The sequence below is a fragment of the Colias eurytheme genome, chromosome 2, assembly GCF_061535395.1.
Source record: "Colias eurytheme isolate Ceu_HAF_F1 chromosome 2, ilColEury1 Martin Lab GWU primary, whole genome shotgun sequence".
Lineage (NCBI taxonomy): Eukaryota > Metazoa > Arthropoda > Insecta > Lepidoptera > Pieridae > Colias > Colias eurytheme.
The window spans coordinates 5,033,247-5,048,422 of record NC_142981.1 but is presented as its reverse complement, the minus strand read 5'-3'; the positions used below and the strand labels follow the sequence as shown (position 1 = coordinate 5,048,422).

At 33.2% G+C, this 15,176-nt stretch overlaps 1 protein-coding gene across 1 annotated transcript; it reads right to left on the bottom strand.

The window, feature by feature from the left end:
- Nucleotides 1-6,953: 6,953 nt before the first annotated feature.
- On the bottom strand, nucleotides 6,954-15,053 carry mnd (L-type amino acid transporter minidiscs). The gene is made up of 5 exons (XM_090112247.1): nucleotides 14,202-15,053; nucleotides 11,473-11,691; nucleotides 9,240-9,510; nucleotides 8,771-9,095; nucleotides 6,954-7,609 (listed from the first exon to the last, which is right to left on the bottom strand). The coding sequence occupies exons 1-5, from the start codon at nucleotides 14,482-14,484 to the stop codon at nucleotides 7,217-7,219; spliced, it is 1,491 nt and encodes a 496-aa protein (XP_089968373.1). The 5' UTR covers nucleotides 14,485-15,053; the 3' UTR covers nucleotides 6,954-7,216.
- Nucleotides 15,054-15,176: the final 123 nt, after the last annotated feature.

Here is a 15,176-nt window from a genome sequence, read left to right as displayed (position 1 = left end):
AATAAGGATGTATTTGTAAATAAAAATTATAAATAAAAGACAAAGATGTAACTACTACGACACTAACAGACCCATGTAACTTTGATCTCAAAAGGAATATTTTTCCCGCTCTTGCAACATTTTGTATGTAAAATGTATGTATGTAAAAAAGGTGAAAAGGAATATTATTTTAAACGGGGAGGTATTATACCCTGTGGAATCTACTGTTTTTCTTGGTTTGACATTAGATGAGAAGCTTCAATGGGAGGCCCATGTTACCACCACCGCTGCTAAGCTCAGCTCAGCTGCATATGCAGTTAGAAGAATAAGGCATCTCACCGATGAAGAGACGGCTAGATTGGTTTACTTTAGCTACTTTCATAGCATTATGTCCAACGGAGTTCTACTATGGGGCAGGGCTGCAGATATTGGGCCTGGAGATAGGCTGCCGCTGACGGGTCTGCGGACGCGGTTCTACCGAATACCCGCGGCCCCGTCAAGGCCCGGCTCTTCCCCCGAGTGCCCTGGGTATGCCTAAATGCATTCTCCACTATAAAAAAAAGGGCTGCGGATATAGAAACTATATTTATATTACAGAAAAGAGCCATACGTTCTTTATGTAATTTGTTTGCTCGAGACTCACTAAGGGATCTCTTTAAGAATACTGGTATCCTTACTGTAGGTACCGTCGCAGTAAATATTTAATAATATTTAATATGTACACAATAACGCTTACTTACACACAAAAGTAGGAGATAGACATTGTTATGACACAAGAAACAGAAATAAAATTGAAATGCCATTTTTCCGACTAGCTAAAGTTAAAAATTTTACAACAGAATTCCTCATAATATTAAAGAGTTTAGTAGTTCTAAATTTAAAACTTATATAAAAAATGTTCTAGTTCAGAGAGCCTATTACAGTATTAAGGAATATATGGACGATAAAAACCCATGGAGGGTTGTCGCGTAAAAACCACAGGACAGTTCTTTGGCATATCACTATAAATTATGATGTAATTTGTAAAATTAAATTATTGTAAAACTGACATGATTAAAAAGAGCAACTATGGAGTACTTCTTGCCGATTCTTCTCCGTAGATACTGCTTTCCGAATCGGTCGTAAATGTTAAAAATATGTACCTATGACTTTCAAAAGTGCTTCTAGAAGAAGTCTAATTGAATAAATAAATGTTTGAGTTTGAGTTTTTCCTTGATACCTAAGTACGTTTGATTTACGTTACATATTTTTTGCTCGACTTGGCGAGCTTTATATTATGTCTACCTCGAATCTCGATAAATAAACTCTACAATATGCAACATTTTTCATATCGAACCTGTTTTCCGGAGATAAGCGCATTCAACCAACCGAACAAACAAATTCTTCAGCTTTATATTTTACTTATTGTACATAATTATTGACAGTATGTACCTATATAAAAATAATGACATAAAAGTTGGCATATTTTTTGCACGAGTATTTTGCAATGGTAAATAAGCAGTAAATTTGCTAATAACTGTGTCTGATTGTGAATGTGGCCCAGAGAACTCATTAGTTAAAAGATTAATCTTGGAATTAACCAATTTTATTACTCAATTAAGTAATGCTTAGCAACGTGTTATTTTTATTATGTGCTCTTTGTTGTGATAGTGTAAAGATTTTGTTTATTTTATTAATGGTTTTATTAAAAACTAGCGGTCCGCCCCGGCTTCGCCCGTGGTACATATTTACGTTTTCTCTACATAAGAACCATCCTCGTACTTCAAGGAATATAAAAAAAAAAGAATTATCGAAATCGGTTCAGCCGTTCTCGAGTTATGCGCTTACCAACACATTTTGCGATTCATTTTTATATATAAAGATGATGTTGATCTGATTATTTTAACTTATCATAATATGTTGTTATAATTTTAGTCTTGGAATGTCTGCTTTACAAAATGCCTCCGTTGGCCTCCTCCATAGTCCGTAGACGATATTTCTGCAAATATTATTTTAACTTTTTTTTAAACTTGTTCAACATAGGTATGAAGAGACCTACACTTCGTAACTTCGTAAATATTTCACTGGTATGTTTTTCTTCCCAAAGAATATTAAAAAAACTAAGTAAACGGTACTTCCTGTTTTCGTGTAATAAGTATATGATATTGATAAGTAGGTGTGTATTAATCTATTAACAATTTGTATGAAGGTTCCGTTGCAGAACAGTGTTTGTTACCTATATATTTTAAAAATACATATCGAATATCGATCGTATCATTGAGTTAATATTTATTTAAACGTGATGTCTAAAACACCTGATTCAATACTGTTTTTATATTGTTTCGGCGTAAGCCATAGCTAAATAAGTTTGAACTTAATATAGGTACCTATTAGGTCTTTATTGTTTATATTGTATCGTAACAAATAAAACGAAATGTTCTTTAACCGATATGTAGCCTGTAGGTACCTCTATATATTCTTTAAATTAAAATATTATCCTTATGCTGTGTTTCAATTTAAAATGGAAATTATTAAGTCATTTACTCATAATGATACCATCTATTTTGCAATTATTTATGTGATGATTGTTATTTATAAGTAGGTACCTAATAAATATTAATCGTATCTATAGGTATACATAATAGATTCCATTTAACTCTTATAATATCTTTGTTTGGTGTGACTATACCTGCCCGTGACTGACATAATATTACAGATAAAGTTTGTAAAACAAGGTCAGAGGAGTTTCATTGTGTCGATGTTGCTGACGCGTGCAAATACGAATTGCGAATATTTTTATTAGTTTTTTTAGGCGTCTACGTGATAGGAAATAAAAATCAAATAGCTTATAAAGATATGATAAAACGGAGACATTTCCCATGGTATGGCATTCGAGCAAAGAGTTCATTGACGTTTTCTGGGGTAAAAATATCCTAAAATCGAGTTAGAGTCAATATAAAGTTTGGTAGTCACACTTACACGAAAATAAAGATACAAAGGTAAGCCGGAAATGGTCCAATCCAAGTGTTTCTTCAGTTAATTGGTTGCAAAAGTTGTTTTCACTAAAGTTATCAAGGATTTCCATTTTACACACATGAATTCACACTTAGAGAAACACTTTAAAAAACTCCCCATTCAAGACGAACATGTTTTTTTAATGGTCCCTTTATTATTGGTTATCACTAGGTACATAGTATAAAACAAAGTCGCTTTCTCTGTCCCTATGTATGCTTAAATCTTTAAAACTACGCAACAGATTTTGATGCGGTTTTTTTTAATACATAGAGTGATTCAAGAGGAAGGTTTTAGCATATAATTTATTATGTTTTAGACAAAGCGGGCGAAGCCGCGGGCGGAAAGCTAGTACATATTATAATAAAAGATATAAATACATTGAAAGAAATATGTACTTAGTATAGCTGTGATATTCCGTTAAGTTAAGAACAAGAAAAAATATTTACACTTGAACAATATTTATTTTATCGGTAACTTTCAGGTTTGTATTTCTCGAAGACATTGAAAAAATAATAAATAAATAAATGGCCGATAAGCTAATGGTCATTGCCCATTGGTGTTAACAAAATGTTCTTGACAATTGATATGTAGGTACTTTGCACAGGTACTTTGAGTGAATGTTCTATAGAATAGAACCGAAAACAGGGAATAAAAGATGACATAAAAATGCCCTCGCTTCATCTTCTTCTTAACTTGTAGGCACTCTGAAAAGATTTTAAATAAAAAGAGATTTACCAAATATCAGCTATCCAAGTTGGTTTGTAGTGATGGATGGTTATTGGTTGCATCCATCCCTACATTCAACTTCTGCGTGTATAACGGCGCGCCGCGGCGTGCGCTTGCAGCTATTTAAATATCAAATAGTTCCATGAAATTACATCGAATTGTTGTTTTTATTTCGCTCTCATTTTAAGAACATAGGTATCTATTAGAAATGTAATTTTACTGCAAACACATATTATAATCAGAATGAATTACGGAGAAAAAAAGAGTTAATGTATTCATGAATGAATAAACAGATGTAACTTATCATATTTGATATACATAATTGCCAATCACGTTACGTATTTGTGTGTGAACTTGTGTTTACTATAACTGCGCCCAGTAAACATTCTCAGCCACTGACTGTGATAGCGTGTGTCAATATTGTCGGCATCGCATCGTGTTGAGTGGTACAAGGGTAGTATTTTCCCCACTTGATTTTACACGACAGAGATTCTCCTAAGAATAAAATATGAAATCTAAAGTTTTATTCTCAATACAAATATATTAATCACTGATCAGTGATTTAAATTGTAAGCGCCTGGTTTTTTACCATTGAGTTAATAAGTACATATTGTATCTCAATGTTTTTTACCTATTAATCAATGGCTATATTATTATACGGCATATTATCTAAAAAATAAAAATATAACGGTGCACTTCAATAATAGGTACCTTTTTAGTTTTTAGACCAGACGAACTGGATTCATCATAGATTATCAGGATCGTGTCATTTTCTTTTTATTTGCACATTTAAATATTAATTGCAACTGTTAAATAAGTGAAAGCAGAGTATTGTTATTTGTAATGTTGATAACAAACATAGGTACCTATAACAAATTTATTTTCTTTTATAATATCTAGTTATCTAGGTTGTAACCCGGAATTCATAGCACTAAGGCAAGGTAAGGAAGCATGAAGGTAGCATAAAACGTGTTCATTACATTCATTATGATTATTCATTTTACGCTCATTATAATTATTTAATAGGTATGTTGACTCAGTCCTAACGCGACATGCCTGAAAATAATTGGTACATTTTTAAATTAGCGCATAAAGTTCCTACGCAGTAGTATAGAATACTTATGAATAATTACATAACAGCAGAAGCAAATAGCCAAATGCCAAACCAATGAATATGAATCATTTATTAGTATTATACCTAGTACAACTAGTTTCAATGGTAAAAGTTTAAAGTATATACTTACCTAGGTATTTTCTTTATAATAAAATGAATAGCTAAATGTGTTGGTAAGCGCAAAACTAGAGAACTGCTCAACCGTTAAAATTGGTATGGTAGATAAGGTACTCAGTATCTATTAATATACTGGAGATACCTTTTTTCTTAATGTACCTACTAAGTATGCATTTTCTTTTTAATGCAATGAATATGCTACCTAGTCTGCACTGCTCAAAATAGCAACAGCAGCAGCAAAAGGTTAATAATTTTTAAGTAACTAACCAGATTACGTACGCGTTGTACATACGTAAATGTATTTATTTGAATCCGTAATGGAGAACATATTTAAAAGAATACTTTACGTTACGTTTACGTTTTAATTATGTAATGAAAAATGGTCCATCAGGGATTTATCTAATCTTTAAACCAAACAATCATAAATGATAAAACTAATTTGAGTGTCTAACAATAGTTTAAAATAAGTTTTTATGTTAGTATTACTTTTTTAAACGGTATTTTAAATTGTTTTCAAGAAAACAATCGGGATATTTATTGATTTTAAATTGATTTCTTTGTAGGTACCGTCGTGTAGCATTGAGTCGTGACTACGTGACTATTCAGTTATCAGTAAAACAACTTACGCTTGGTTTCACAAATCCTTATTGAAACCTTATTCTATTCTCGAAACAAATTTCCTGATTTTGCTTTATTTTATAATTCTGCTTCATAACATCGCGAGAGGAATAATTATTTTTTCAAATATCTATGGTAAAGATATACCTAATGGATAACCTCTAGACCACTTGCTCCATCTACTTTCTACTTTGATTAGAAAATAAATATGTGAGAAACAAACACAATAGGGGTGAGGTAAAGACAATCCCATTAATATACCATAGTACTTAGACGTATTTAATTAAAGTTTATCATCAGATAAGACAGTAGACTGTTGCATGACAGAAAATATAATTTTTGCTTTATATCGTAAAATCCCAAATGTTTACTAGTAATAATTAGTTCAGAATCTGCAATTTGACTTGTGTAAGGGGTGATTATGCACAAGGTAAAACTAAACAATAATATTGTGTTGATTTTCAAAATGCTGCTACTTAGCTGTTAAAACATATAGGTAACTACGTATAGGTAAAAACGGGGAGAATTATTTGAATCCCTAAAGGATGATTTACGTTACACCGTGTCGCGACCGGTTCGTGGCCCGTGCCCCGTCCGGGGCTCGATCAAACATATTATTGCATAGCTACTTTTTGTCAGAAGTGATTTATGCCTGACCGTGGCTCGGCCGGGGCCTCTCTGTGGCCGGGGCACAACGTTGAAATGTGGTTGAAATGTCGATGAATATTGTTTCATTTGTTTGGGCACGGTGTAGCGTGAATCATACCTACTTTTTTGAATTGATAACGAAATTCAAGTATCTAAATACACACGCCTAATGAAAATATAACGCAAAATCTCTGGGAAACTTAGTTTTGTAATACAATTTTCTTTAGATCATACTAGTAGCGTCTCGCGGTTTCACACGCTTAAATGAGTTTTCCCTTTTAATCCTATTATTTCTGGGTATTATTAAATCCATGGCTTGCGCGAGAAAGAGTTAACATACATCGCTCGATGAATGATAGGAAAATAGCGATTCCACCAGATAGCTGTTACATAGTATAGACTGGTTGGTTAGCATCGAAGTGGACATCATTCCTGATTTTGACATCCAATGGGAGTCAACTACTTAGTACAATTTTAGAAACGATAATAAATCTAGTGAAATATTGGGTGCGAAATGCGAAATAAATATAGGTATATATTTATTGTCATGTCTGAATGAGAAACATAAAAAATAAAGTACGCAAGTAATTTAAACATTTACATCTTAAAGATGTCGGTGTAAAAAATTAATTGCCTATTGCATTGTAGCTTTTTTAATTACGTCTAACATTTTACATAAAAAAAATTGTAAGGTACGCCATATTACAACTAGGTCTAGTTTTTAAAAGTAGGTAATCGGCAAAATCAAAAGCATATATAGAATTTCCATAAAAAGCATTATATTATTAATTGACAATACAAGCTTATCATACCTACTTAAAAATACAGTTGCAAGTTGCAAACGTCCTTTTCTTTCAAAATTATTGTCTAAATAAACTTAGCACTAACTTTAGGAAGCATTTGTTTTCATTATCTAAACAGATCTACATAATTGTATGACTTATTACAATTAATGGCGTTATTATTAAAAATGTATAAATAAATACATACACACAGCCCATAGTATTGAACTCAGATCGATCATAATTCTTTGGAGTCTTCTGGGAGGCATAAAAACATTTTTGAGCAGAAGAGATTGACTGAATTGCAGGCGGTTAAAAGCCACGTTGGTTTGTTTTGCCACATGATGAATACCCAATAGACGGGTACACCGAGGGCTATAATAGCAACACCAATACCTACTTCGAGGAAATGCGTGAAGCAAGAAAATACAACTAAGAATATGCAGATTATGAGAAACACTATTGGGAGCAATAAATTCACTCGTATTGGTCGTTGTAGTTTCGGGCGCGTGTATCGCATCCACAATAGGCCAGAGATCGAACAGAATATAAATATAGCTTCTACTGCTGTCACGTACACCATCAGCGACTCGACGTTGTTAAACATTAACAGCACGAGGGTTACCAGACACTGGAAAGAAAAAAGTGTTTGTTTTAAATTGTGATTCATGCATTTCCATTTGGCCACAGAAGTGATTGTTAGAGGTAGGTGTGTGAAAAATTTGTCGTGTGTAATAAATAATAATGATTAAGGAGAGATGATAATATACCACTTTAACCTTTCTGTAACTAGGGACCGGAAATTATCGATGTTTTCCAGCATTAAACTTTCATGATCTATCTAAAGCCTAAATCAAAATTGATAATACATAGAACAGTGAAGATATACCTAGTCAGGATACGACTGTATGGAAGGCTTTTCGCTTACTTATTACCCGATAATATAATGAGTTATAAAAAATTTAAACGTAGTTAGGTTGTCTTGAAATTGGAACGACGATTCTTATAAATTAAAAATATTAATAAGAGTAAGTATAACATGATAACGTAAATAGTCACAATCGTTAACCTTCAAAATAATTAAGTTGAGATTTACATCAAGAAGTAAGAATTTCAATAAGGGACCGTTATCACTACATAGTACCTATGAAACAAAGTCGCTTTGTGTCTGTATGCTTAGATTAAAGACAGTGTTTGAAGAGGAACGTTTTAGTATATAATTTATGAGGTTTCAGACAAAACAGGCGAAACCAAGGGCGGATAGCTAGTTAAACACTTTTTAGATTGGTTAATAAGTAATCCAATATTATTAGGTACAAGTGTGTGTACGAACTATAAAGCTCTTATCGATTTAAAACCAATATTCAATTATTAATTAGCCTTGGTAGTTAAGTGATAATTGAAAAAGTATTTGGGAAAATTAAAAGTATAAAGTACAACGCACAAATCAAGAAAAAATTAGTCTTATTAGTTTTTTCGAAGGAATACGCCAGTAGTTTTTCCAGTTATAAGCCTTTTCTCATTACCGTATCGACGCATGTGCAATGTACATGTAAAGTATTAACGCTATCATACCTTAAGACTATTAACTTTTAAATACGACCATAAAGTTACATAGAGGCGATACTATTTTTCAATTTAATTTCTATGAATAAGGATTTCTATTTTCTACAGCGTGCTCTTTTTTCTTACTTTGAAGTAATCAATCAACCAAGATTTATATATAGATACAAAATCTATACTTGTTTCAATAGCTTTAGCATTTTTACTTACATTTAGCATTTTAACTTACCATAAATATAAGAGATGGAACAGGAGTAAGTCGCCGAATGTCTATCAAGGAGATCGCTAATGGTAGGTGTCCGTTCCTGGCACCGACGAAAAATAGACGGGAAGATGCGTAAATAGCTCCATTAAGTGATCCAAATGTACACAGCGCTACAAATAGTGGCATGATCCAAGATACTACACCAAGGATCTTCTCACTAAACGTTACGGCCACCGCCTCGGACGACATTATCTCGTCGTTTGTGAGAACAGCGAAAAATGCCACGTTTGTAAGCGCATACACTAATGTCACTACCGGCATTGATATGCATATTGCTTTCGGTAAATTCCTGAAAGAAAAATAAAAAATATAGTTCATAACATAATTAATTTTAATAAATTATAGTTTTTGATAAACATTTTTTTTTCTTATACGTAAGAATTGTTTTTAAAATGATGCTTACACGATTCAAATTCAAAACAAGGACACTTACTTATATGGGTCTTTCAATTCTTCAGTTACAAAGTTAAGATAATTCCAACCAGAGTATGAAAATAATCCAGTATAGAAAGCGATGGCTATGTCCCCTGGATTCGTTGTGGTCCCTTGCATCATTGATTCCAAATTCTGCGTGTTTCCAGAAAACAAGTACCAAATGCTGGCAAAAAATGTGACCAATAGCGCCAAAATTTTTGCCGCCGTGAAGGAATCTTGTACTCGCGTCACCCACTTCACATTGTAACAATTTATGGCTGTTAGAAGGCCTGAAACGAAAACAATTGAATAATTAGTTAGTGGGCGAAGGAACCATTCCCATAATCCATAATTATCTTTGAAATAATACGCACAAAAAGTCAGTGACGATAGGTACAGATATACGATTTAATAAGATTAAAAATAAAAGAAGTTTAAAACATAACTGATGTTTCATTGTATCAATGGTATTTCGAAGTATCGTTTGTTTTTTTTTGAACTCATGACAATAAATTAACTTAACCTGCCATACTTGAGTTGTCTGTTTCTTATTTACGAAGTAAGTACATAGTTTATAAATAAATTGTAAAATGTCGTAAAAAAATTAATAAAATGTAAACATTCTCCATTTCGGTAACAATTGATGAATACCATCCATGATATCATTAAGTGTCCTTACTACAATCAGTAGGATATTTTCGCACTATGTGACAGTGAGATACGGGAGGAAGCTCTCATTATCCTGTCAAGCACAATCAGCACTATGTCGCCATTGCGAGTTTAAAGACGTAGTCCTCCACGGCCCTGCGATGACACATGCTTTGTCCAATAACTTATTATTATATTACGTGTTATTGTTATCCAATTGTTGCTATTTATCCTGTAACGTACAAATGTCCGTATCTACTTAAATAAAGACGTACTAATTTCATACTTTATAGCGTGTTTATAGCGTTATTGTCGCACCAAAATAACTGTAGTTATACCGTCCTTATTTATGTTTAAGTAATTACATAAAGTGAGTTCGTTGCCCCGTGTAAGTTTTTGCAATATTTCAGCATATTTCTTTTGAACACTTGCCACTTGTGTTACCATATATGTGACCAAAACCGGAAATTGAGTGATTGGTGTGGCACCAAACTTGATGCAGCAGGAAAGAAATGAACTTATATACTTACTTAGAACATGGTACTTTTGTCATACGAAATTATAGTGTTCTTTTTAAATAAACTTGATCTATTGAGTTTTTCCAACGGATTTTCTTGAACTCACTTGTGCCAAAGAAACGACGCGACGCGAAGATGCAGATGGTATAATCGTCATTGCTACCGTACACTTTCCATAATTTAGAAGATTATAAATTATAATTTCTACATGGTGTAAAAATAATAGACAATCATTAATCACAGTCCAAATTAACCACTTGTAGTGTAATTCCTGCATGTATAATGAATACGATATCAATAACATATACTCAAAATAATAATACTTAAAAATGTTTTCTCCGAAACGTCTCACTGCATGTGGTAATGCATAATAATATCTTGCATTCCAAGAATCTTCCAGGCATGTTCGTTTAATTTATAAATAAAAAAAAGGTATCGATTGTTTCTTACGCAATATTTAATTTGACTGTGACGGTTCTGCGGAGGATGAACCACACGAAAAATGTAAAAAGTTTAAATTTTAACTCAGTGAATTAACAGAATATGTACCCAAACTTAAAAAAAAAAACTAAGTAATTACATTTCAATTTTCAACACTATACGTACTTAGGTATTGTTAAACCATATTATTTATCCAATAAGAAAAATATTGATTGGCTTAATTTTTTACCTTTTAGTAGGTATACTAAATTTAAAACGCTTATGTACCTACAAATATAAACTTACTACATACTAAAATCACAGACAACTCATGTATACAGTAGAAAGTTTTGTATAAATATTTCATCCTTGACTTCATTAATTCGACTAAAATACTACATGATATGAATAACTCAGATATACATAAATATAAAATGTGAATATTTTTAGTAGATCTGGTAATATGTTCGTTGCCACGTTATTTGACAAAATGTAGCTATTAACAATGTCTATTCCTAGCCTACACTCCTTAAAACTACTAACATGAAAACAGTGCTTAAAAAGTAATTTTCAATTAGACTTCTGAATTAGGCTATGAATACAATGAAAATAGGTTTGTCTTGAATTTAGATGAACTTAGTTAAAATATAAATTCGAGTTACTTACAAGTTATAGCAGCAGCAATTAACGTAACAGCATCTGAAGGTGGTTCGCAAGCTGGTGACAAGGGTTTGAGAATGTTCTGTGCAAATGTAAGTGCCGTGATGGCGTTTCCAGTAGGCACTAAGATCAATAACGCGACCCACAGATATAAGAAAGCTGGAAGTGGCCCGAATGCTTCCCCAATGTACGCGTAGTCACCGCCGGACTTTGGGATCATTGTACCTGAAAGTAGGAAATAGTCCATTATAAATTTATGAGATTACATGGACTTAATTGCCGATTTACGAAGTTTCGTTTTAGTTACTGAGCACACAGTACAACATTATATCTAACTCACTTTTTTGAACAAATGCCTACAGCTACGGTAGTAGTACGGAGTACCGTAGTGGTACTCTAGAGTAGATAGGATTCATTTGTACTATTAATGGACGTGATTAAATTATCATTTACTCAATAAACAACGTAACCCCTAAACATCCAATTATTCGAAAATGAAGATATCCTAGTTACTGTGTATATAAATCAATATATTATGGGTTTTGATTAGCGGAGCAAATTCATGCATCATATTTATAAAATAATTTGGAAAATCCAAAAGTGCACGCCTCATAATTTTTTTTTAATAAATATTTATTAATTAAGTATTATTTTTGTTTATTTATTAACAATTAAACCACATCGAATCAGACCCTGAAAAATGAAAGGGTTCTATTCCTGAGCATACTCAAGCGTAAGAGAAAAAAAAGACTCGATTAGTAAAGTATTTCGGTCGCTATCGTGTTAACAAGAAAAAGGATCCGCACATACAGACACACGGACGTCCAAGACAGAACTTTTTTAAACTGTTTTTTAACTAGTTTAAATAACAAAAATGACATCAAAAATATCATGAACGTTAAAAATAGTGTTTTTTCTTAATATGTGTGTGTATGTATTATCTTACAAGTGCAATGTATGATACATAAAGACATTTTAAGTTTGAAAAATCAGATGTTTTGCGCGAAGTGACAGTAGTACCCACCTCAACGCTTCGCTTATGAGGCGTGCAATAACAGATATGTACTTAAATTTAATATTCATTTAACTAGATAATGTGGTGAACAATTCACGGACAAGAACGAGTGGTAAATATAAGGAAATGATATAATTTAATGCGCCAGCGCTGATCGATTAGCAAATCGAACATAATGTGTGAAACCTATTTTGTAATAAGTACCAAAAAGGTATTATAGGTAGTATTGGAAAAATAACGTTTTGGTTGGTTCAGAGATAAATCAAGTTAAATTCTTATAAGGTCTGTGAGAAATATTAATATGTAATACTACTATTTATCTTGTTCGAATTTGCATATTTATATGTATACCCGCAGTGCTCCGCTCCTGTTGGTCTTAGCGAGATGAAGATGATATACCTATAGCCTTCCTCGATAAATGTGCTATCTACCGAAATAATTTTTCAAATCGGACCAGTAGTTCCCGAGATTACCGCGTTCAAACAAACTCTTCAGCTTTATAATATAAATTTAACCTAAGTATATATTAAAACTTAAACTTAACGTAAATTTCTCTCTTTAATTTTGAAAGTTGCGGCATCTGGCACAATATTATGCTTCCTGGCGCTGTTTGAAATATCCTCAAAGATTGCGTGAGAAAATTTCGATTTGGATTGCGAGCGCAGAAGAAACCAGTCGTGAACATTTTCATGAAAAAAAATAATTTTATAGCTAGTTAAGAAAGTATACCTAGTAAAAAAGATACATCGATCTAAATACAAATAATGTAATGGTCCGGGAGCCAGCAGCAGATTTTATGACCAAGTTCCTCTCAAGCGGTAATTAGTAAAATGCATCAAAGTATAGTATTATGAAGCCTCGTGAACGTCAGCTGGAGCTCGGTTGGGGGGAAGAGCGGTTGTAGCCTCCCGTATCAGCTGACGGTTTTTCCACCAAGATACAGCCAGCTGACATATATATTTATCCACAGTTACATATAAGCTATCATCAGGTAAATTTTTGTTTGAGAGGAAATAACGGAAAATAAATTTTTCTTTAAATTTAACTTTCATGTTCAAGACACCAGCTGACGTATAATACACCATGTTGTAACCAGCTGACTATTTTTTTTCGTTGAGATATTGGGTTAGCTACAATTTGACAAATTTTTAGCTGAGAGGAAATGAATGAATGAATGTATTTTTTTTCCTATGTGCGTGGGAGGCTACAACCGCTCACCCCCCCAACAGAGCGCCAGCTGACGTTCACGAGGCTTTATAATACTATACTCTCATGCGTCTGACGAATTATCTCTTGAGAGGAAATAGTTAACCAAATTTGCACCTGGCTCCCTAACCATAAGTGAAAAAATAAATAGACAACCTGTCGCAAGAAACTGTTGAGTTTTTGCGCTACTGCAATGCAGTAAGGTCGCAGACAGTCGGGAGGTGTCGCGTCCTCATTGTAAGAAGGTATTAAAAAATTACTCAAAAAGGACATTACTAATTTACTAATATACTTAATAATATTGAATTTTGTTTTCGACTAAAACATAACTTGTTACCATGACTTTATACTGTGTTAATTATAGCTAAATTACTTAAAATAGTAAGTTACAGGTTGGTACGCATTGTGGTCTGTGGGTTACCGATTGTTCTATATTTTAAACCTATAAGCATTGAGATACATGTTCTACGTACTCAATGCCTATAAGGTGATAATTTGTTTTTCAAACACTTACCCAATTCCGCGTAGCACAGTGCCCCGATCATTGACAGGAAACCGGAAAGGACCCAAATAATAAGGGCCATACCCTTTGAGCCCGCGAATTTCAAGGCTAAGCTTGGGGAGACGAAGATTCCCGATCCTACAATTACTCCAACAATGATCGCTACTCCATTGACCAAGCTTAATTCTTTCTTCAATTGAACTCCTTCCCTCGGTTCTTCATCAGCGTTCCCACCGCCTTCACCGCTATCCATCATCTTCGGCGTTAAACTCTCCGATGCGGATACTTTTGCCATTTTTTATTATTATTGTGTTGCACTAGGAAGATTAAATAGTCCTTTTTCTGATCACCAAATTTGAACAGTTTATTTTTACGAGCACTCAGTTTTATTTGAAAATAATAACATAATGTATTCTACTACCGAAACTGATGACCCGTCATGCAAACATTGCATCACACTACTAAACCACCGCGGGAAACACCACGTGCAATTTACACCATAAAACTGTTCTATGGTAATTAATTATTAGTTAGATATAATAATAAAAAAGGAAACCGCTTGACCACCGAACACCAGCTGATAACACGTTGCGTACTGTTCACCGTTTGAAATAATTATTCACGCGTTTTTTACCTATATTATCATTCGTAGCTAGGTTAATATATTCTAAAATATGTAGGTCAAAATATGTTTGAAATGTTCATTAATACTTTTAAAACGAACACGTGGTTTTTAAATTATTGAAATAATAATATAATGGCAAATAATTTCGTAAAGTGATTATAACTCATGTTGCGATCGAAGGCCGGCACGGCGCGCAACACACGTTCTCCGATATGCGACCCCACTTCACTATTCAATGTACTTTTCACATAACCACGGCTCCGACGGTATACAGCCGTATGACTCAACGACGAAAAAGGCTTTAGAACGATGACAGGTTTATGCATTTAAAACTCTAAACACCTATAAATAGAGTCCATTTT

Coding starts and splice junctions, on each gene's coding strand:
- mnd (XM_090112247.1), bottom strand. CDS start 14,484: ATGGCAAAAGTATCCGCATCGGAGAGTTTAACGCCGAAGATGATGGAT. Junction 9,511..11,472: donor AATTGCTGCTGCTATAACTT/GTAAGTAACTCG, acceptor TTTTCGTTTCAG/GCCTTCTAACAGCCATAAAT. Junction 7,610..8,770: donor TTCCATCTCTTATATTTATG/GTAAGTTAAAAT, acceptor TTTTCTTTCCAG/TGTCTGGTAACCCTCGTGCT.